At 35.3% G+C, this 21,274-nt stretch overlaps 1 protein-coding gene and 1 pseudogene across 1 annotated transcript; both read right to left on the reverse strand.

The window, feature by feature from the left end:
• Positions 1 to 7,094: 7,094 nt before the first annotated feature.
• Positions 7,095 to 9,382, reverse strand: LOC110701881 (annotated as a pseudogene).
• A 1,153-nt stretch (positions 9,383 to 10,535) lies between these two features.
• Positions 10,536 to 21,267, reverse strand: LOC110703288 (DNA-directed RNA polymerase 2, chloroplastic/mitochondrial-like). The gene is made up of 19 exons (XM_021881070.1): positions 19,929 to 21,267; positions 19,619 to 19,834; positions 19,413 to 19,546; positions 19,249 to 19,315; positions 18,992 to 19,050; positions 17,795 to 17,912; positions 17,502 to 17,615; positions 17,245 to 17,376; positions 16,746 to 17,162; positions 15,232 to 15,282; positions 14,742 to 14,812; positions 14,246 to 14,330; positions 13,946 to 14,098; positions 13,742 to 13,816; positions 13,174 to 13,263; positions 13,027 to 13,074; positions 11,720 to 11,834; positions 11,511 to 11,614; positions 10,536 to 11,192 (listed from the first exon to the last, which is right to left on the reverse strand). Exons 1-19 carry the CDS (start codon positions 20,859 to 20,861, stop codon positions 11,082 to 11,084), a joined length of 3,093 nt encoding a protein of 1,030 aa, XP_021736762.1. The 5' UTR covers positions 20,862 to 21,267; the 3' UTR covers positions 10,536 to 11,081.
• Between the last annotated feature and the right edge of the window lie 7 nt (positions 21,268 to 21,274).

Raw genomic sequence — 21,274 nt, forward strand, 5'->3', positions numbered from 1 at the left:
AGTGACAATTGAGAGAACTGATAAGAATGAAACAGAACCAATCAAACAAAGTTGATAAATTGAAAAATTGTTTGTTTGTGGGATTTCAATATTCAAAGGTGAAGCTTAATTCAATTAAGATAAGCTTCAAAAGTAGGAAAAATGAAGTGAATAAAATGAACACGCAAACGGCAAACTTATATGAAGGGATGTTGACATAACAAAACGTTACTCGTAGTATGAGTAAGATACTAACGAGTACATAGTATCGGTTTCTATTATTTGCAACAAATGGTATTACGGATTATTTGATAAATATAAAATATTTAATTTTGTTGCAAATAATAAAAAATGAAGGTAGTAATACCGTTAGTGATGATTATTTACTTCGTAAATTTTTATCAAAGATCCCGTATAATGTAGGGATATGAGTCATTTTTTTAGGATGGAATATGAGTCATTTTTTTTAGGACGGGATATGAGTCATATGACTAAGATTTTTTTTTTTTTTTGAACGGAATTATTATTAAAACTAAATCAAAAGCTACATGTGATCTAATTAGTCAACACCTACCCTGTGATATAAAGTCTTATGATTATGTCATCTGTATGTCAAACAAAAAATTTATGTCATGAGCTTCTAAATATATGATAATGACTTAATGAGTTCATAGTATGTATTTCATTAAAAAAAAGAAAAAGTTTATATATCAAAGGTCTATACTTCGTATAAATTATATTTGTGACTTTTTGCATTAGAACAATAAGATTACTTTAGTATGGAGTATGAAGTCTTTTTTTTTTTTTTTTTTTTAGTTTAAAGTGATTTTATTAGTTTCAAATTTTTGATATAAAATAGTGATTTCTTTATTTATTACGGAGTAATATGTTTGATAATTTTACTATGTATAATAAATATTATTAGATTCAGTAATTAAAAATGGTAATTTAGAAATATAATTATAGTAACAATTAATATAAAGGGTCGAAATTGTAGATAACTTTTGTTTTTGATGTAAAACTTATTACAAAAGGATGACATGAGTCGTATTTTTTACGGAGTATATGTTTGATTAGTTGGTTTAAATTAATTAATACAAATTATATATATAAGTAAGGAATTAAGGACAAGCCTTACTAATACAAATACTAGATAAAGGTTTAACTAATATCATTGAAATAGTCTCTCAAAAAAAATAATCATTGAAATATAAAAAGACAATAATATCCTTATTATAGTTTTGATACCATCCTCATTTTTGGATTTCAAAATATTTGCAAGATTCTGGTCATAATTGCCATATTACAACAAACGAAAAATTGTTATCCTTCGTACAAGGTAATCTATTATCACAATTTTGTTTTATAAATAGTTTATCACAAAAATTCTGTGTAACATTACTTGTCAATTTACAATATAGTTTAAGAAAACTAGAGACAAATCTATTACGTACTACGTAGTATTGTTAAGTTGCTAACTCATTAACTCATTAATTGTGTGCCACGATTATAAAGTAGAGATTAATCAATCAGTTTAGCTCTTTAATTGTGTACATAGTGTAATAACGTTAGTTTGATGATTTCAACATTAATAATTCTTTAATAATTTAGCTGAAATTTACTCCAAAACAAAGGGACGATTAATTGTAGCGGCCCAAATAAAACAAAGACAGGCTGCCGAATATTGTAGACGTAATACTATATACTATTTGGCCTCATCCCTCATGATTAGTTTGTTAAAAAAAAACAAGAATGTATTGTTATCAAATTCAATATTATTATTTACACCTTCAAATATTGAATCACATATAAATTGGAACAACACTGTATGCATAAAACGGGCTAACAACAATAGGCAAACACCTAGGAACGGAATACATAACCAATCTTCTTGGGCTCTCATATGGACTTTTCCTCAAAGTGAGCCAAAACTAAAATCTATTTACGAAATTGGTTGCGTGGCAAAACTATTTATCAAACTAAGCTTCTAGGGTAAAACGCTGCCTCGGACAACGTTTATGCCCTGATTTTTTTTAAAAAAATAAATTCATTTGGTAAAACGCTATCTGGGGCAGCGTTTTACGTACAAAATTTTTGTTGCACATTTTTTAAAACGCTGCCTCAAACAGCGTTTTTCTACTGGACTGCATCACTAGCAGTCAGCAGGCTGTCTTCTCTAATATTTGCCCCATTTCTGCCCCCAATAAGCCACCCATAGCCTTCAGTAAGCCACCACTCTCAACCTTTTACTAAAATACCCTTATAAGGGGATGAAATACATATGTAAAACCTTTTGGTATCATGACAGGCGAAATTCCAATTTCCCTTCTAGAGGCCTTTTTACCTAGCCAAACCCCCATGGGGGGTTTGTACGGTGTAGATCTCGTCGAAACACCCAATTTGAAAAAAAAAATTGCCTCGATCGGACACCCGGAGACAAAGTTACGGGTCCCCAAAGTTTAAGGATAAAATCTCTCAACCCGGGCATCGGGGGACTTATCCAAGTAGACGCTTGCGTAGTGCTCTTGGAGATAAGGTGTTTCAAAAAAAAATCGCCCCAATCGGACCCCGGTGCTAGGATTTATGCCCTTTCGAGTTTACCATATCCTCGGGATTCTACTCAAAAGTAGGGAATAATGCGATTTTTGCACTCGAAAATGCTGTATTATCGCAGATCTTGATTTTTTCGTATGAAAACGAGTATTCACTTGACCCGAGGGGTTTTGTATTTTGTATTTTATGACAATTTAAAACTTTCGTTTTATTTATTTCTAACAAACCGCAATTCTCCTTTGTGATGTTATAAAGGTATATACTATTTATCTGCACCAATCATTCCATAGTTGCGCTTGGCTCAGATGGTTGGTAATTGTCATTTCATATATTTACATCACAGGTTCGATCCCCATATATGACCTTCTTTTTCTTTTTTTTTTTTTTTTTTTAAATGTACATAAAACGCTGTAGCGATTTACCTATTGAATTTTTTTTAAAAAAAACCAGGGTAAAACGCTGTCCCAGGCAGCGTTTTATCAATTGATTTTTTTTTTTTTAAAATCCAGGGATAAAACGTTGTCCGAGACAGCATTTTACCCTGGAAGCTTAGTTTGGTAAATAGTTTTGCCACGCGTCTAAAGTGGTAAATGATTAGGGTAAAAATACCCTAGCCACGTGGCCCAATCCGAGGCTGGCACTTGTCAGTCCCAGAGAGGGCTAATGGGAACCAATCCCAGACTGACACGTGGCAAGTCTTCATTTGGCTGGGACACTGTTCCCTCTGCCCTATAAATAGAGGATGATACCTCATTTATTGGGTATTCACAAATTCCCAAACACAAAAAACACAAACAAAAACTACATTTACTCTCTCTGAATCAGAGAGAAATCTTTACTTTCCGCACTATTCACTTCGTACGCGTTCTAACTAGATTGTCGGAGGCGGAACTCCATCCAACCGGAGTTTCGTTGTTTTGCAGGTACAGCCGGTCAGCAAGCTCAGTCTCGGAATTGTAACTCTCCCATAGGACACAGAAAAAACCCCGAAACAGTAAATATTTTGCCAATTTGGCTCAATTTGGCGAAAAATCCCTCTCATATCCTCCCGGTAATTGAACTTTTCTTACAATCTCCGAGACAGGTATCTTATGATTTAATTGTAGAGACAAATCCTCGAACTTAGCAGTACAAGCTTCAATATCAACAAAAACTTTAATCAACTTGACAATAAAATCTAAATCCATAAAATCATGCTTATATTTCACAATCCTCTCAAATCTTCCTCATTTTTAGGCAATTTCTTAGCAATTTCCAAAAGTAATTTATTAGGCAAAACATAGTCAGTACTCTCATTGTAACATCCTAGAAATTTCTTTCCTTTAAAATATCTGTTTTGCCCTTTTAAAATACGAAATAGGAAAATTTAAGGCACTACCGCCACCGTGAAAACGGCTAAGGCAATAATCAAAGACACACAGCGGAAGACTATCTTTAAAACCATTCAAAACAAGTCAACTCAAAAGTCAAACCAAACGAAAGTAAAGTCAAACAAAGTCAACCTACAAGTTGGAACCACTGTAGGCCCTTAAAACCAAACAATACTGAAAACCTACTGATAGGGCGTCGTCAACCTATCAAGAAATAAGACCTAACTCGATCCTACTAAACTAGTAGCAAGGGCAACAAAAGGGTCGAACCCATGAGAGGCGTTGAATCAACCACCAAATGCTATTGTTTAAACAAGCTAGATTAAGTTGGGGGTTTTAAGTTGGTATTACGTCACACTATTCTAATTCAAATCAACTAATTCTAAGAGGTGATTAACAATATTAAGAAGGTCTAGGGCATGGGTTACACCTCTCAACTTCATCACGGACCACAAGTAGCATGCATAGAAATGGTGATTTAGGGGATAAATTAGAGGAAGTTATCTAAGGCACCCAACTACTCTCTCAAGCTAGAGGGATTACTTGACATCAAAACCATAACCTACTCTCGTGATTATGGGCAAGAAACAAGTGTTAAAACATCATCACGATAACATGCAAATTCCCTTGACTAGAAATTCCTATTCTCATGGCAAATCAAGTCAATCAAGCATAAGGGAGCTTCCTCAAGTTCATCTCTCGATCCTTCGTTGAGGAAGCTAGATAAATAATTCAAGCAATGGCCAATTACAAGAATTAACAATGAAACTTCTTAAACTCAACTAATTAACACCCCATAATTAACAAATTAGTACATGCAACAAGTGTTGGTGATTACATTGAGGGTTCACCCAAACCCTAGAAATTAGACTACTCACAATCCATGGAAGTTAAAGCAATTAGAGTTTTCAAGCAATTCATGACAAGTTTAAACTAGGAGATTAAGCTAAATTAACAAGCTAAACATGCAAGAATTAAACTAGCAATTAACAATAAACTAGAAATAAATGGAAAACAAGAGTTAGAAATAGTTACTATGAAGCTTCAAATTGAGCAACAATGGAGGAACTTGTGTTCTTACAATGATTGAATGTTGAAGAATTCCAAAACAATGATTGAAAGCTAACTAATTAATGGAGAATTTAATGTTTGGGAATTGAAAAGCTAAGAGAATAATTCTAAAAAATCTCTAGCTCCCCTCAAAAATGGCTGAAGATGGGTATTTATATGACCCCAAAATAAATGGACGGAGAAACCAAGAAACGGGCTAAACTGCAGGTACGCACGGGCGTGCGAGATAGGCACGGCCGTGCAGACCAATACGCACGGACGTGTCAACCTACGCACGGCCGTGCCGATCAAGGCAGAAACTACTTCAATCACGAGCTGGTTACGCACGGGCGTGCATATACAGGCACGGCCGTGCGGATCTTACACGGGCGTGCTACATTTGGCACGGCCGTGCTAGCCTAGGAAGCAGTTCTTCTTCTGGGGCTGACATCCAGCACGGACGTGCTTAAGTATGCACGGTCGTGCCTCCGAATCTGCACGGTCGTGCCCTTTTTAACACGGGCGTGCAGGCCTTGGCAGAACGTCCAATATTCTAGAATACTCCTGCACGGGGCTGCAAGTTCTGGCACGGCCGTGCAGGGTCTTCTAAGCCCTTTTCTTCATGTTTTCTTCTACGATGCTCTTGTACTTGGCTTCTTTCCATCATTTCCTTGCTTCTAACCTCGGTTTGGTAACCCTGGGCTTCATTTGGTCGTTTTTGGGCCTAAAATCTCAACAAAGACACTAACAACCCGTGAAGCATAGGATACACAAAAATTGCGTAATAATAGGGTAAAAGTGAACCAAAACACAACTTTGTTCAAGTAAACTAGGTTCAAATACGCCCTAAAACCGCATAAAATAGCAAGTTATCACCTACGCTAGTCTCATGAGCATAATAAAATAAATAATATTCAAAACAAATAAAACACATCATATTCCTATGAGAACTAAGCATGATTCGCTCTTCACTCATGCCCATCATGAAAATGCTACATCTCCCGAAAACTTCTCTCTAATTGTCCCCACTACTCGCCATTAGAAATGGGTCGTCGTAGGGCCAAGGTAAAGACAAGGCCAAACAAACATACAACACACAATCAGTAATGCTGAGTACATAAGCGTAATAAAACACATATCATACTTTCATCCTATCATCACACAACTTACCTTGTTGCACCTGTAAACAAGCATACAAGACATTCAACACTTAACTAGACAAATACCAATGTCCATTTAATTTTTTGATTACGCATCGAACGAGATTCCCCCTAACTTGCCTCAATAAAGGGGTACTAATACAGGAGCTAACCGTGCTAGTATAAAAGAACCACTCATAAGTGGCGGAATTCCTGCGCATAATAAAATGGAATATAAAGCGACCTGTACTCCCAGTAGAAGTTATGGTCAAATATAAAGTGACATAACTCCCCCCATATGTTCATACTCAAGGTATATACGTTCCAAGAGTTTTGGTGCGTAATCTCTTTCACTTTACGTTGTTTACATATTATTATACTCGGTGATGACTCTCAAACCATAACACAGTCAAACATTATAGTTCATTCAAGCAATCAAACATATCAAATTAATTCTTGAATAATTAGTGACCACATAAATTTAATTGTTGAACCTTTTTTAATCTATTTCAGTGTCAAAGACACCTTAAACGCATAATGCATCGCAAATCTTATCCCTTGGTGTTAGAAACACCTTAAGTGCACATAGTCACTGCAATATAATTTATTCCTGTGTACTAAGACACTTAAATAGCTCCTTCCTCATGCTTATAGCATCAATAAAAATTATATGAACCATAATAAAATTTCCTTTTTAATATTCCAAACCAAATTAAACATTTAGTTTAATTAAACATGCTCTCTATCACGCCAACAATAAAAGTGTGGTTCATAATTAACATGTCAACATAATTAATTTCCTATCACCAACTCATCATAAATAATTCGTACAACATAAATCATTTACCAACTTCAATCAAATCAACAAATTCCAACCAATACCTATCATGATACTACTTGGAACTAATTAAACAAAGTCGAGCATGCTTCTATATATTCAAATAATTATCAAGTACGCGAACGTACCTTGAATATGATCTCAAAATCGCCACAACTAAATAAATCACTCACTTGGAAGTCTCCTACAAACCAAAATTTCAAAAAGGCATTATGCCTATTCCACACAAACCCAGCAATATATAGACTCTTTAAATCACTCATAAACCCTCTAAAACAAGCTGAAATTTAATTTAAACCCTTACTTTTATTCCCAATTAATGGGTAATTAAAAATCCATCAAGAAACATAATTATAGCTTATATATAAAAATTTCAGCTTTATTAAATCATTCAAAATTGCTGTAATTGTGTTTTAAAACACCTATTTTAATAATTTAAATCACCCATAAACAATTTCCATCAATATACATAAACTTAGAAACCTAAGGTTTATAATTTGGGGCTTTTTAATTCAAAACCAAATCTGAAAATTTACGTACAAAATACTTATTATCAAACATTATAAAAATCATCACAAAACCCAAAAACAATAATTAGATTAAGGATAGATTTAATTAAAATAAAAAGTTTTTTTTTTTTTTTTTTTTAACAAACACACGCACGCGCAAGGGGGAAGAAAGGGAGGGTGGCTGGCACGACCTCCCACGGCTGCTGCTGCCGGCCCTGTGCTGGCGACGGCGACCGGCTGTGGTGGTGGTGGCAGCCGGCCAACCTGATGCTATGGAGGGGCCTACTCCTATTTCAGCTCTCATCCATGCTGCTACCATGGTCGCCGCGGGAATTTTTTTAGTTGCTCGACTGCTGCCTCTTTTTTTAATTCTACCTTCCATAATGTATGGAATTTCTTTTATAGGTATAATAACAGTACTACTAGGAGGAACCTTAGCTCTTGCTCAAAAAGACATTAAGATAAGTTTAGCTTATTCTACAATGTCTCAATTGGGTTATATGATGTTAGCTCTAGGTATGGGTGGAGATTTCTCTCTCCATTAATTAATTCCCAAAATTCAACTTTCTTTTTGATTTGACTCACCCGGGCGTACTCCCTTTTTTAACCTGATTTTGTGAGGTGTGTGTTGTGGTAGTGTGTGAAAAAAATTAAAATTAAAATAAAAAGGAAGGAGAAAAATTAAGAGAAAAAGATAGAAAATAAGAGGAGAGAGAAAGAGAGTTACCTTTGGGTATTCTCTACCTTGAGGAAAGTTTAATTTGCCCCTTTTTAAAACCCTCCTAGACTTAAATTTTCTTTTTACCCTTAATGATCTCTTTCCTAGTCAAACTAGTATTTTGACTTCCTTTAAAAACTCATTGACTTTATAATTTTCTTTTATAAAATAATATGTCCAAAGTTTCCAAATCATGAAATAAAATATTTTCAAGATTGTTAAATAATTAAAAATAAATTTTTAATTAAAATATTTTTTTAAATTAATGAAACACCATAAATAATTCATTTCGAATTATTTAAATATTTTTAAAAATACTTATTTAAATTAAAATACGTATAAAAATACGAGATATTACACTCATCTTCTTCTCTCGCAGCATCATCACGCCATTCAACCAAAGCACATACGACACGAAGTCCGTACATATACAAGTACGACACGTCCTTATTGAACACTTCTTTCTCGTACAATCAAACACTAACATCATGACTTAACTTACAAACTTCGGCCAAGGAATCTTGACCGTTCTTAGACAAGATTGTAGACTTCATAACATCGTGAATGTAAAGTAAATAGTGTGTGTCTTCTCTTGCATACTTGATCATGTCATGAGTAAGAGGCCGAATTCTCCAATCCGAAGTTTGATATTCTTTGTTAGCCATAACACCACAATAGTACTTTAATAGGAATTCAAGAGAGTTTCTTTCAAATCCCATTACTCTAGACGCTTGCATCGTATCAAATAAATATCAAAATCCCTTTTAATGTCATTACTTGCACCGTGCATTATTTTTCTCTTAGACGGATCTCGAATTACATGTCTTAGGTAATCTCCATTACTATCCCGTAACTTAAAGAGTATCAACCACAAAATCCTCGTAACGAGTTGAAATTTGCATAAGACAAGTAATCCCTTGGAACGAATTGTGCTCTAAATCCACTGCAAACTCTTCCACCTTGGATAACTTGGTGGCCAAGTAATCCAAATCGGCTACGTTCTCGACTAGTTTAAAAGGGGTTGATTCGATCGACTTAGGATTAAGGGAGGGAGGAAAGCAAAGTCTAAGGGATTGTAACGCGTAGCCGGGTGGATGGGTTGTGATCCATATTTAGGCAGCCATGGATGAGTAAAAGGAGTGTTAGAATCATCAATTTCGATATTGAATTCATCTTGAGGTTTTGATAACCAAGAAACATGAAACGGAACTACGGTCATGGTTGAAGTTGTGGGAGAAATTTTAGAGAAGTTTAAAATAATTGTGGGTTTATAAAATTAGAGATCGATTAATATATGCAATGACAGAATTATACGAAGTATATGTCGAGGGGAAAAATATCTGTTAAAATATATATCCAATTACTAGTCGGTTTCCTAAAACAGCATTTACTCTAGACGACTACATTATTAACGAGTTTCCTAAAATTACTTTAGTTTAGCCTACACTAAATCTTCCCTTAATTTTACTTGGTAAATTGAATTACTTGGTACCCAATCCAATTTGTGACAGCTTTGGTTACCTAAATTAATGGGTAAATAGTAATTTTTCCGTTTATTTCTCGACCTTATTTAAATACTTATTACTTATGTTCTTTTTTACCTCTCTAGCTTATACATATTAGATTATTAATTACGACTTACGAAGTAGTATATGATTTTATCTCTTTTCTTAAATACGGAGTAATTTTTTTTTGTGACAACATTAATTTTTTAATCAACTTTAGTTTGCTATTTTATTTCAAAATTTAATTCATCAACAAACCACACTTTCACAAGTGAGACAGTGAAGGAAACACCAGAAAATTTCCTAAGATACCTCTAATTAATTTGGGACTTTTGGTAAAAAAATTCAAACTTCAAGGGTACCTCAAGTATTCCTAAAAAGGGACGTGGGCATTTTGAGAATTTCAACTAAAATGAGAGGTAATTAGGAAATTTTCCAATAAGGTTATATGGGGATAATGTAGTGGGATTTGATTTTATGTATTTTAAAGAGGACTTTTATTAATAAATAATTGGCAACTTCTAGATATATTCCGTTTAAGGTAATTTTTATTATTTTAGGTTAACATTATAATCGATGTACAAAATTTACAGTATATATTTACCTAGTATATATTTACAACTTTGATTGTATTAATAGTTCAGTTATCTTCATTCATACTTGTAGTTTTATGGTGTGCCAAGGTACACTATTTAACGGAGGAAGTACAAAAAAATAATTTTATACGGATCTGTGCATAATTAATATAATAATCTTGTCCAAAATCTGTGTGCAAGGAGTTTTCGTGGTTGTTTAGTAAACTAAAAATATTGAGGAATCTTTACTAAATACTTCAGATTACCCACATACAAAAATAAGGAATTGTATTATAGGATTTAGGAGTTCCCCCATGAGGAGGGGATTCTAATATTCTTTCTTTTTCTTTATTACCTTTATAAAAAAATTATAACCAAACAAAGTTCATAAAATATGAAGAATTTGTTCAACTATATTAGAAGGGGGAAGAGGATACTCAAGTTTCCTAGCTTTACACGGCGTAATATATACAGTAAGGGTATACAGCAGGACTTTTTCTCAGAGTAAGCTCTCTAATTCTGTACATCACATACAAGAAATCACCTATCTTAGCTACATTACATGTTAATTTACTATAAAGAATGGCAAGAATTGGTCGAATCTACGGTCATTCTCCTCTGACTTGCCACAAATTGTTACAGTCCTCTTGTCTGTCAGATGATTATGTCTCAGTGGCTTCTCATCAAAAGGCAGAAGCCAGCGCCTAGCAACTGAAGATCATCTCAATCCTTGTAAGTGCTCTACATAGAAGATGTTCGTGTTACAAGGGAAGCAGCAGCAAGGCGAGCCTTCTCAAGTGGTGGCGGGAGAGGGGATGATTAATACAGCGACAATTTCCGTCGGCTCAGTTGAAGAAGTATGGAGAATTTAAAACTTCCCTCAGTTCAAAGTCTCCTCGCTCGGGCAGAGGAGGAAAGGATAGTGTAGGGAAAGATTGCTTGAAACTTTCCAGTAACTGTCAATGATCCAAAGAAAAGAATAAAAAGATTCAGCTTTGGAAATTAAACATCAATACAAAGCAGATCAAACAGTTAGTATATAGTTTCCACTCAAGCAATAATTTTTCAGAGTAATTCAAGAAGCAAGATATCTTAAATGCATAACCGGATAGTTTTCCCTAGTCTCTTTCCAGGAGAGGACTTCTGCGTTCATGAGCTATGCACAAGGCCATTTTTATTTTAGAATGGTATACCTATTAGTCTATTACCAATGTAAATCATAGACAGATAATGGCACAAAAAAGCACCAGCTATTATCTACAAGCGCAACTTACATTTTCCAATATTGGTTGTTCATAGAGTTCCACAAATTTTTCACGAAGTATCATGCTCATCTGATCCACATCGCACGCATGAGTCCAATATGAATCATGAACTCCTACAATCATCAAATGCAAAGAAATTAGCAGGAATCACATCTAAATCACCTGAAATAACAAAGAAAGGAAAAATATTAAGAGTAAATACAAATATAAATATAAACCTGCAAAGTTTAAGCCTGCTTGTTTGCAGGCCACTGCAGTCATCATCATATGTGACCCATCAAGGGAATGAACAAAATTTGGTGGAAAAGCTGACTTCTGCCGCTTAACCATAATCTGCGACAAAGGAAAAAAAAAAAAAAAAAGAAAAAAAAAATCAATGGTTATGCTCAGTTATTGCAGAGTTGTGTAGACTGTGTTAGGAAATAAGGGTGTAATTGTGTTTGATTAATGCGGAACAAGTCAATGAAATTTATGAACGAGAAAAGCAATAAAGAAGATAAACAAAGAACACAAGGATTTACGTGGTTCGGTCAAATTAGACCTACATCCATGGGTGGGTAATTCGAGAGCTTCTTCACTATAATGGAGAAAGAACGAGAGATAATACAAGGAGTCCTAAATCTAATGTCTCAAAAGGTATGATCTAATTGATCAACTAGAAGGTCCTTTTATAACACAAGGACCCTAATAAAACCCCTAAATTGTTCCCCAAGTATACTCAAATAGGCGTCATAGAAAAGATATAATTTTAGGAAATATCCCATAAATTATCCTAGAAGAACCGAACTACCGAGCTATAGCTCGGCAGCTAGCTCAAGTCTGCCGCAAGTCTTCATAGGGCCGAGCTATAGCTCACTCACATAGAGCTATAGCTTTCCAGCTTCGTCAGGTCTTCGTAAAATGGCCATAACTTTCTCGTTTCTTATCGGAATTGGGCATATGACCTATCGTTGAAAAGCTCTTGAATGAAGCTATCACCTCCAACTTGAATCACCTCAAAATCACTTATAGTCTGAGATATCTGCATTCAAAGTCAGCCCTACTAGATTTCGAGTCACAATTTAACAGACTGATTTGCAAAAAAAATTCTCTATCTCTTCAGACATCTGTAACAACAATACTTTGGTTCAAGTTCAACAGAAGGCTTCATTGCTTATGAGACTGCAGCAACCAAAGAAGAATTCCAGTCGTATAAAGGTGCAGCAATCTCAGCAATGAACAAAAGTGATATCATAAATAGTAGTAGTGCAACATTTACAACATGGATAATTTTGCAAAAAGAAACTATGGAAACCTGCACACAATAGACATGGTCATCTAGGATTTCTTTCAAAGGAAAAGATATTGAAATTGTACTCCAATGCATTATAGGATTGTCTTGATTTAGTCATTAGCATACATATCTTTTCTAAACATTGTGTCCACTTTCACTCAAATAAATACAAAGAAAATATATGCAAGTCATTAACCTTTGTGACTATCATGAGCAACTTAAAAATTGGACAACAGAATTCAAGAATAATACCTTTTCAGTTTCTCTTTCCAGCGTCAACATTTGAAGGGATGTTCTGATCTGCATCATATATATCAAACAAGCGAATATTAATCTTCGTAAGACAAATTTCAAACAGAAAAAGGAAGGCAAACGAAGAAAGGGTAGATGATTCCGTACCAGATGCCTACCCTTCTTGCAGTAAGGTTGCACAACAGGTAGACCCAATGGCGTTGTCCACCTCACAGGCTGATTTTCTGATGCAATAATCTGCACAAATTTCAGCCATCAAGTAAATGCATATAAGGTAACACACACAAAGGATAAAGAAGCAAATGATGGGGAGGCCACATCCACAAAAATTCATATCAAAAGCTCACATCTTAAATAGCATGATTAGCATCACATAATGTTACAATCTAAACCAGAAATTTTGTAATTTAGGGACATGTTATACAGGTTTGTGTAAATGGGGATGGACATTATGTGGGCTATTTAGAGTATAATTTATTACAGAAGTTACTGGTTTTTAAGATTGATTTCTACTCCTAATTTACTTCTCACAAAGGTACTCGCCAATGGTCCGTCTATTTTAACCAAATAAATAGAAAATATCAACATTTTAACCACATAACCAATACACAAGCATGCAGAAAAAAAAAAAAAATAATAATAATAATAATAATATGTAGCAGGCAGTAAAACATAAAAGCACATGTCTACGCATATATTTGTAGGTAGGAAAAACCTTTGCACAATCACCAAGCCAGCTCATAATACTACGGGCAGCTTGAAACATCTCGCCTAGCGCAGTTAATGTAACCTATCCAAACAGTAAGAGAACAATCATCAGTCAAGTCTATGGAAAGAACAGAATGGGCAAAAGTCCGCTAACATTAGCAGGTTCTGCACTTAGTAAAAACTAAGCTCTAAGTCATCCACACAGTCTTACTCTGGCCGCATAACAAGCTGCACCATAAATCTCTGTCTCATCACTAAATGCAGAACGTTCTTTTAACCTCCTCTTGATCTGCTCTCTAGCACCAATATAAGTGACACCATACACTGAGGTCATCACTGTCTGCTTAACCAATTTCCTGTCCACCTACATTTGGAAGAAGCATAAGACTGTAAGTCTGTAAAGGTGAGAAAATAACAGAGAAATTATAACTTACGTGGCAAGTCTATATTATTCAGCTAAATTCAGGCATCACAACCTACTCAACACAAAGCAATTAATTAAACCACAAACCTGGTTGATCAGCTTCCTTGCATGCACAGTGTCTGGAAAATCAGCAGGATCTTTCTTGGCATCTGCTTGCATGATGGTAAGAACTCTGCATCATAAAATCACAAACATTCAATTGTCAGAGTTTTACGAAAAAATTGGGATTTTATATACGTTTCATAGCACAAAATTTTAAGATAAGCATTCAAGGAAAACATGAGAAAATTCTAATAAACACATCAGAGCATTTTCAAACCCAATGCTATACATTCAAAGCTTAAACCGAATGAATGGTAAAGTCAGTCCATTAGCTGCATTCATATATAAATAACTTGTACCTAAAATTCTCACAGCATTGTAGACATTGAAACTGGCGATCACATAGAACTGACCTTGCACTCAGAAATACATGCAAGTGATCTGAAGTAAGACTAGGGGGCATTGGGGGATGATGTCCTTAATCACAGCTGAATATATTATATACTTTAATGCAAAGCAAGGGAAAGTCAAGGGTCCTTACCTAGCAGCTATGCCTGAGTAAACATCAGCTGGTTTTTCTCCAGCAACAAGATTGACAGCTGCTGCTCCCAACTGAAATACAAATACTTTGTGAGAAATCAATAACTTTCTCTGCCAACATCCCCTTGGCATTTTCTAATCTACTTTTCAATATAGATCAACAACCCTCTCTCCCCCCCCCCCCCCTTCCCTCTCAAACTTCCCCTTTGATTTAATAGAATTGGATATAACAGGAGGGAGAGTTCTCTAATTTCTACCCACACTTGATCTTATTATACGACATTTTCATAATTTAAACTTACATGGGCAGTGAGGGAAGAGAAATGGAGGAGAGGATCAGACAATCAAGCTTAACCTAATCAATCAAACATTTCACAGCCTTACCCTACATTTGCAGCAAAGCTATGTCCTTTAGATGCCAAATTAACTAAATGGCCAATTATTGAACACTAATAGCAAGACTTCAAAATCACAGAGAATGAGGGAATTACCTTATCTCTTCCAAGAGCAGCATAGTGCTGTAATCCATTGCAAGAACCATCCTATTTGAACAGAAAGGAGAATGTTAATCAGCTCATATGTAGCTGAAAACTGCTCACATTTTAAATTAGATGGGAAAAAATTTCATATGAACAGTGCCAAAAAGTTACTTGGAAGAGGGGTAAAAGAAGAATAGGTAAATATCAATTATCTTGTCTCATATTGCCAACCCAGCATCTTAGAATTACAGCTTGATCAAAACTAAGTGTCACAAAATGTCTACTTTTTTGACATGATGAAAGATTAGAGATGTTGAGTTCAAGAAGAAACATCTCAAACAAACTGTAACACAAATTGAGATTAATTCAAGAGAAACAAGCAGTTTGTTTATCCCTGCAATCCATAAAGAGCTGTGCATCATCTGCTCAATATTGAAAGAGGGGGAAATGCAAAAAAAAATTCATAGATGGTAACTTAATGCTAGCAACACCTTAGTGCAGTAGCATATAATTCCAATGATTGTCTATTTGCCTGGGAATACTATAGCACAGAAAGTTAACATTATAAAATTACCTTTGATCCTCGGCAACCTAGAAATATAAACCTCTGCTTAATTCATCCTATTTCACGTGATGTAAGTTCAACCTGATAGGTCATGTGACTAATGTTCATCCCTCCACTTAATTCACAAATGTATTTTTTTTTTTTCAACTAAACATGTCTGCTTCTTACATCTTATACACACTACACAGGCACACAGCACAGAGCACAGAGCAAGCTACTATTATCATCCACTCTTTGCATATTCAACAACCATAAGGACTTCCATAATCAAGGAATGTTGAAAAAGATAAGAAAGCATGAAAATACTCTCACTAATCACATGAGTTGAAATCCCTTAGCCTCCAACAGCAATACACAAAAGAAAGCTAGAATAATAATATTTATTTTTTATTTATTTAAATTTTTGGTGAATTCCATAAAAGCAGTTTGCCAGGTCGAGGAAGTTTATATAGCACAGGATTGTAATAAATTACTTGTACAAAGTTGCTTCTAGGGTGGCTCTGCTTTAGTTCTTTAATTGGATTGCATGATCTACCTTGTTAGATCATACATTTGCAAATCCTTCTGACCTCATTAGTTCTTGCAAGAATAAATTAATCAGAATGTTTTGCCAGATCAAGAGGAAACAATCCCATTGTTTAATCCCTAAAGTAAGGTATAGATACAGTGCATACTAAAGTAATTATTTTCTTTGCATGATCAAGATTATATGATTCGTCAATCCCTGGCATAGAAAGAGCAGCCAGCTAGGGAAAATTTCCTCAAACCAGTTCGTCCAACTTTGGTCATTATATACCAGTCCAAGGTTTTTCAACATATCATTGGAAGCAGAAGGTTTGTTAGCAAATACCAAATAGTCATATGTAGAACAATTAAAATTCAGATAACTTACTATAGTAATAGCCTATCCAACTGAACCATTCAAGGTAAACTTTTAAGCAGAAAGTCTATAATTGCTCACCTGATGAACTGGAATATGGGACTTATATAACTCGGGGCAAGGACTTCTCACAGCTTCAGCTAAATCAATACAGACAGCTAAACACTGAAAAGGATCTTCTGCTTTCAGCCACCAACACCTTCCTTCCAGTGGCTTATCCACAGAGTCAAATATATCATCCAAATGGTTCTCAGTAAATGCTATTCGACCCTCTAGAGATAATTTGTCAACGCCACCAGCATATAGATTTGCCACATGTATTTTCAACCAACGCAATCCTGATTTTCCAAGAGCTCGACCCTCTGCAAACTCTAAAATGCCTCGACACATATCAGACCCTAGATGGTTCAAGTATGGGTGCATTGGATATGCTCGACCGCGAAAATCAACATTATGCGGATAGAAAAAGCCTTCCTCATCCTTCATTTTCCGAGCAACCTATTTTTTGAAAAAAGGTACTAGAGTCATGTCTATACCAAGAAATACCTTAAGTGGACAGCTCAAGGATAATTTTACTAACCGCAAGTTTGAGTTCTACATCACAGCGTTGAGAATGTCGCTCCCGATTCTCTTTCTTTACAGACCTGACTTTCCATTTCCATGTCTTCAGCTCAGATTCATCTTCTGTGTCTGGTTTTTCTGGCAAAGGAACCTGCAATTAAAAAAATAAAAAAATAAAAAAAATAAAAAATAAAAACCCATCAGAAGTAAAACAAAATGGAAAAGCCTAACATGAGAACTAATATATTTAGAATGGAAAGAAACAAGATAACTCACATCATCTCGATCAACTAAGTCAGCCAGACGACCTCCATTAGCCCATACCCTATCTACAATGCTAAGAACTTTTTTATTTACCCTCCATTTTGTGTTTCCAAGTGTATCCAAGGCCTGTGCAATTTTATAAATAAATAATATTGCTGCAAAGGATAACCAGTTGCAATTTTATACAGAATTTGTATCAATCACTTTCAGTAATTAATAGCAAATTCGTAAGATCACAAGAAGTAGACAGAAGAATAAAGTGCAAAAGCAGATTACGCAAAAAGAGATCTTTTTCCCTCCCTGACCTCAAAAACTGATTTTAGCTGTTCCTCAGAGGCCGTCCTAACAGCTACTCTCTGATTCTTGGATCCATGAGTTCGCATGACAAATGATCGCAAAACCAAGTATGCTCCTTTATCATAACTACAACAAGACAACCATACAACAGTAAGAGACATAACCAGGATTTCTAGAAACCACATTGAGTCTGATTCTTAGGACATAACTAAGCCATTTTGAAGGTAGACCTTTGTTGTTGCAATTTCACAGAAACAAAAATACGAACCCAGTCACCCACCCTGGGCCCCAATAAAGGTAAAATATCAGGGGAAAACACAAGTGGCTAAAATTCAAATAAAGCCCGCAATTACAGCTCAGTGGAAAATCTAAGAGGGGGCTTTGATTCCTCTTTCATCAGTTTGCATAGAGAAATCAAGTATGCCATTTCAATACTTAACATTATAAGACAGCCTATTATAAAACAGCCTCAGGTATAAGTGAGCAGATAGCATATCACATTTTTTCAATAATAATGGACAAAGTGTTCAGATTTAGGCCCCATTAACATTATCTACTATGGTTTCTTCATCTAAGTTCACTTCCTATTAACTTTGCTAGTTCTTCTCACTCCATCCCTAGAACTCCTAGGTATTCCTTGTACTTTACAATTCAGATGCATCTTCCAGCTCTCACAAAGCACCAGTCACTCAATACTTCTAGAAATATATCTAAGGGAAAATGAGCACATGGTCTTCGAAAGAAACACCACCAACAAAAGTTTCTACAAAATTACATAAAAAAATATATGTAGCTTAATGTTGGAAAATTAGGGAAGAAATAATCAGTGATTAGATCAAATTATGTCACATTTCTAATGGAACTAGCCAATGAAAGATGAGGGGAAAAAGAAAAAAAAAAGCACACTACAGGTTCAGACAGTACTGCATTTAGGAGGAACTTGAAGCTTGAATCTAACAGGGTGCATGGAAGAAATAGTTCAGAGAGAATACGGTAATTATTTATGAGGCTATAGTAATTTAAGAGACACTGTGAATATTTAATACACAAAACTCAGACAGGGTTACCGACAAGACTGGTCAAAGTATTTGGGATTGTTATACACAAAAATTGTTTATGTTTTAGGAGTATAAGGACTTAGAGAGCAAAGAGAATAATACACTATGACATGAAATATATGTAAAGTATGAGGCATAGGGTCATACCCAGTCCATTTTTCTGGAGGTACCAACATTGGCATATAAGGGATAACCATGTGCCTTGGCTGCAAAAGCAACAACAGATGTTTATGGTAACTGTTTTCCAAAGATTATAACCAATCTATAACAGGGGCAATAGCAAGTAAAAATGCTTTGCAGAGAAATCGCCAAGTGCATAAAGACAAGTACAGGAAAAGCACAAATGAACTTTTAAAACCCAACAACAGAATTGATTCTTATAAACTTTACAAGATCCAACTTACAGTTTTCTCAAGACCTTTGATAACCAGTGGGTCACATTCAATCATCCCAAATCTTCGGCTGGTTTTCCTGTTAAAAAAAACCCAAAGTTCATTCTTATTTACATAGCAAATCAAAGAGACCCGATTGAACTAGTTGATGCATTAGAAGAGAGATCTTTCATTACTTGTTCTCAGGGCCAACATTTTTCAGTGAATGCACAAAAGCTGGTCGAACATCAGGAGCATCACTAGCTGATTGACTAACTGGAGGTTGTATGTATGCTGTTTGGACCAGCAACTCGATCAGACGACTCCCAACCTGCAACAAGGAAATGAGGATGCTTCCTTCTTATAAATGAGATATGGTACAAGGTTAGAGAAAAACAACTACCTTAGCCCTTGCCTCCGCACCCCAAGGCTTCAAATGACCTTGAGAATCGACAATTTTCAGCGCCTGTCGCCGCTTTTGTTTTTTAATTAAGCTATTTACGTTCTTTCTAAGATGCTGTTGCTCTTGGATCTCAGCATCAGAACCAGCTTCATCAGATTTTTTACATTTGTCACCTTTTTTCTTCTTTGTTTTCTCTAAAAATGTGTGTATCCTAACCTATATAAGCCATGTATTATGATAAAAAAAACATTAGTACTTGAGAGCAATACATATGCCAAAATTCAAAAGAAGAAAACACGAGTTTACCCACTTCTTGTTCAATGGCCTCGCCTATAGCACAAGCCGCTTGAACAACCTTTGCAGAGCCATAGCCACTTGCAGTCATTAACATTCCCATCAACTTATGCATTGTTATAATTGCCATCATATCTGCAGGTAACTGATCGAAATACGGCCCATATGCACCTCTACACTTCCCTTGCCTGATTATTTCTTGCTCCTCTATAATGCTATCTCTAAATGGCTCAAACCAACCAAGAAACAATGACTTCATATATGGCAAATTAGGTGCCAGCTTATGCTCACACATATCAGCTAAAAGCTCCCTATACTCATTAGCTGCCTGTTGCCATGACTCAGTCTCAAGCTTTATCTGCCTATTCCTAAGCTTATGGTACTTGTAAGGCGGCATACCCGCCACCATTTTTGGCTGTCTTTGCCGCGATTCTCGCCATTTTACCCTATTCTCTTCTTTTCTCATCTCCTCCACCAACTCCTGAATTTCATCAAAAACCGAATCATCATCCTCCAAATTCGTTGACGAGGCTAATTCGGCCTCGACAACACTAGCAAACCCTTTAGGGCATAGAACGTTTGAATTAGGTTGATTACTCAAAAACCAAGAAAGAGGTCTCTCCCCAATCTCTTCCTTCATCAATGACCCACCTTTTCTACAAAAACCCACCTCAGAAAAGTTCACTTTTTTACAACAACCCATCTCAAACGGCCTAAATTTCAACCTCTCAGCTATAACACAATCATGGGAAACCCCCAGAAAGCTGTAATTACGCGAAAATAAATTTGGGGTTCTAGAATTGGCTTGTTTAGCAAAGTTTCTCCACATAACTGTGGAATCAAAATAAGGGTTTACCACAAAACTACTCCTTGATTTATAAATTGAAATATAAGGGTCAAAATTCTGCGATAAATTAGCAGGAAATGAAGAAATATTACTACTGGACATCAAATTGTTCTAATCGATTAACAAGAAATTCTTGTGATAATGAAGAATTAAAGTAGATAGCAAAAAATGGAGTTACCAGAATTCGATGGGTAGAAGAAGAAGACGAGAAATACATAAGTGAGTGTTGAAAAACCCCTTCTAAAACCTCTGCTTCTGGTTTGTTTTTGGTGAAACAGCCGACTTCACGATGAAAGTGAAGTCTAGATTTTTGTACATTTGCTGAAAAATATCTTCAACAAATTTTACCATTGGAGGTTGAAGATAATTTGGAAGACATAATAATTATTTGGTGATTAAGGGTTTAGGGTTTATGGTTACTAATAGAATTTCATTTTTAGTACTAGTACACACTGTAGGTTTAGAAATTGCTAATTAATCCGTTTTATTGGGCTTTTTTTTTTTCAAGAAAAAAT

This window comes from Chenopodium quinoa, unplaced genomic scaffold (assembly GCF_001683475.1).
Source record: "Chenopodium quinoa cultivar QQ74 unplaced genomic scaffold, ASM168347v1, whole genome shotgun sequence".
Taxonomy (NCBI): Eukaryota; Viridiplantae; Streptophyta; class Magnoliopsida; order Caryophyllales; family Amaranthaceae; genus Chenopodium; species Chenopodium quinoa.

Bases quoted from the DNA above. Each gene is read 5' to 3' on its own strand.
- LOC110703288 (XM_021881070.1), bottom strand. From the start codon at position 20,861: ATGTCCAGTAGTAATATTTCTTCATTTCCTGCTAATTTATCGCAGAAT. The intron at 13,264-13,741 runs GTTTTTCCTACC...AAATTTGTGCAG, and splicing joins GGCTTGGTGATTGTGCAAAG to ATTATTGCATCAGAAAATCA. The intron at 13,075-13,173 runs GTACGGAATCAT...TATATGATGCAG, and splicing joins GCAAGAAGGGTAGGCATCTG to ATCAGAACATCCCTTCAAAT.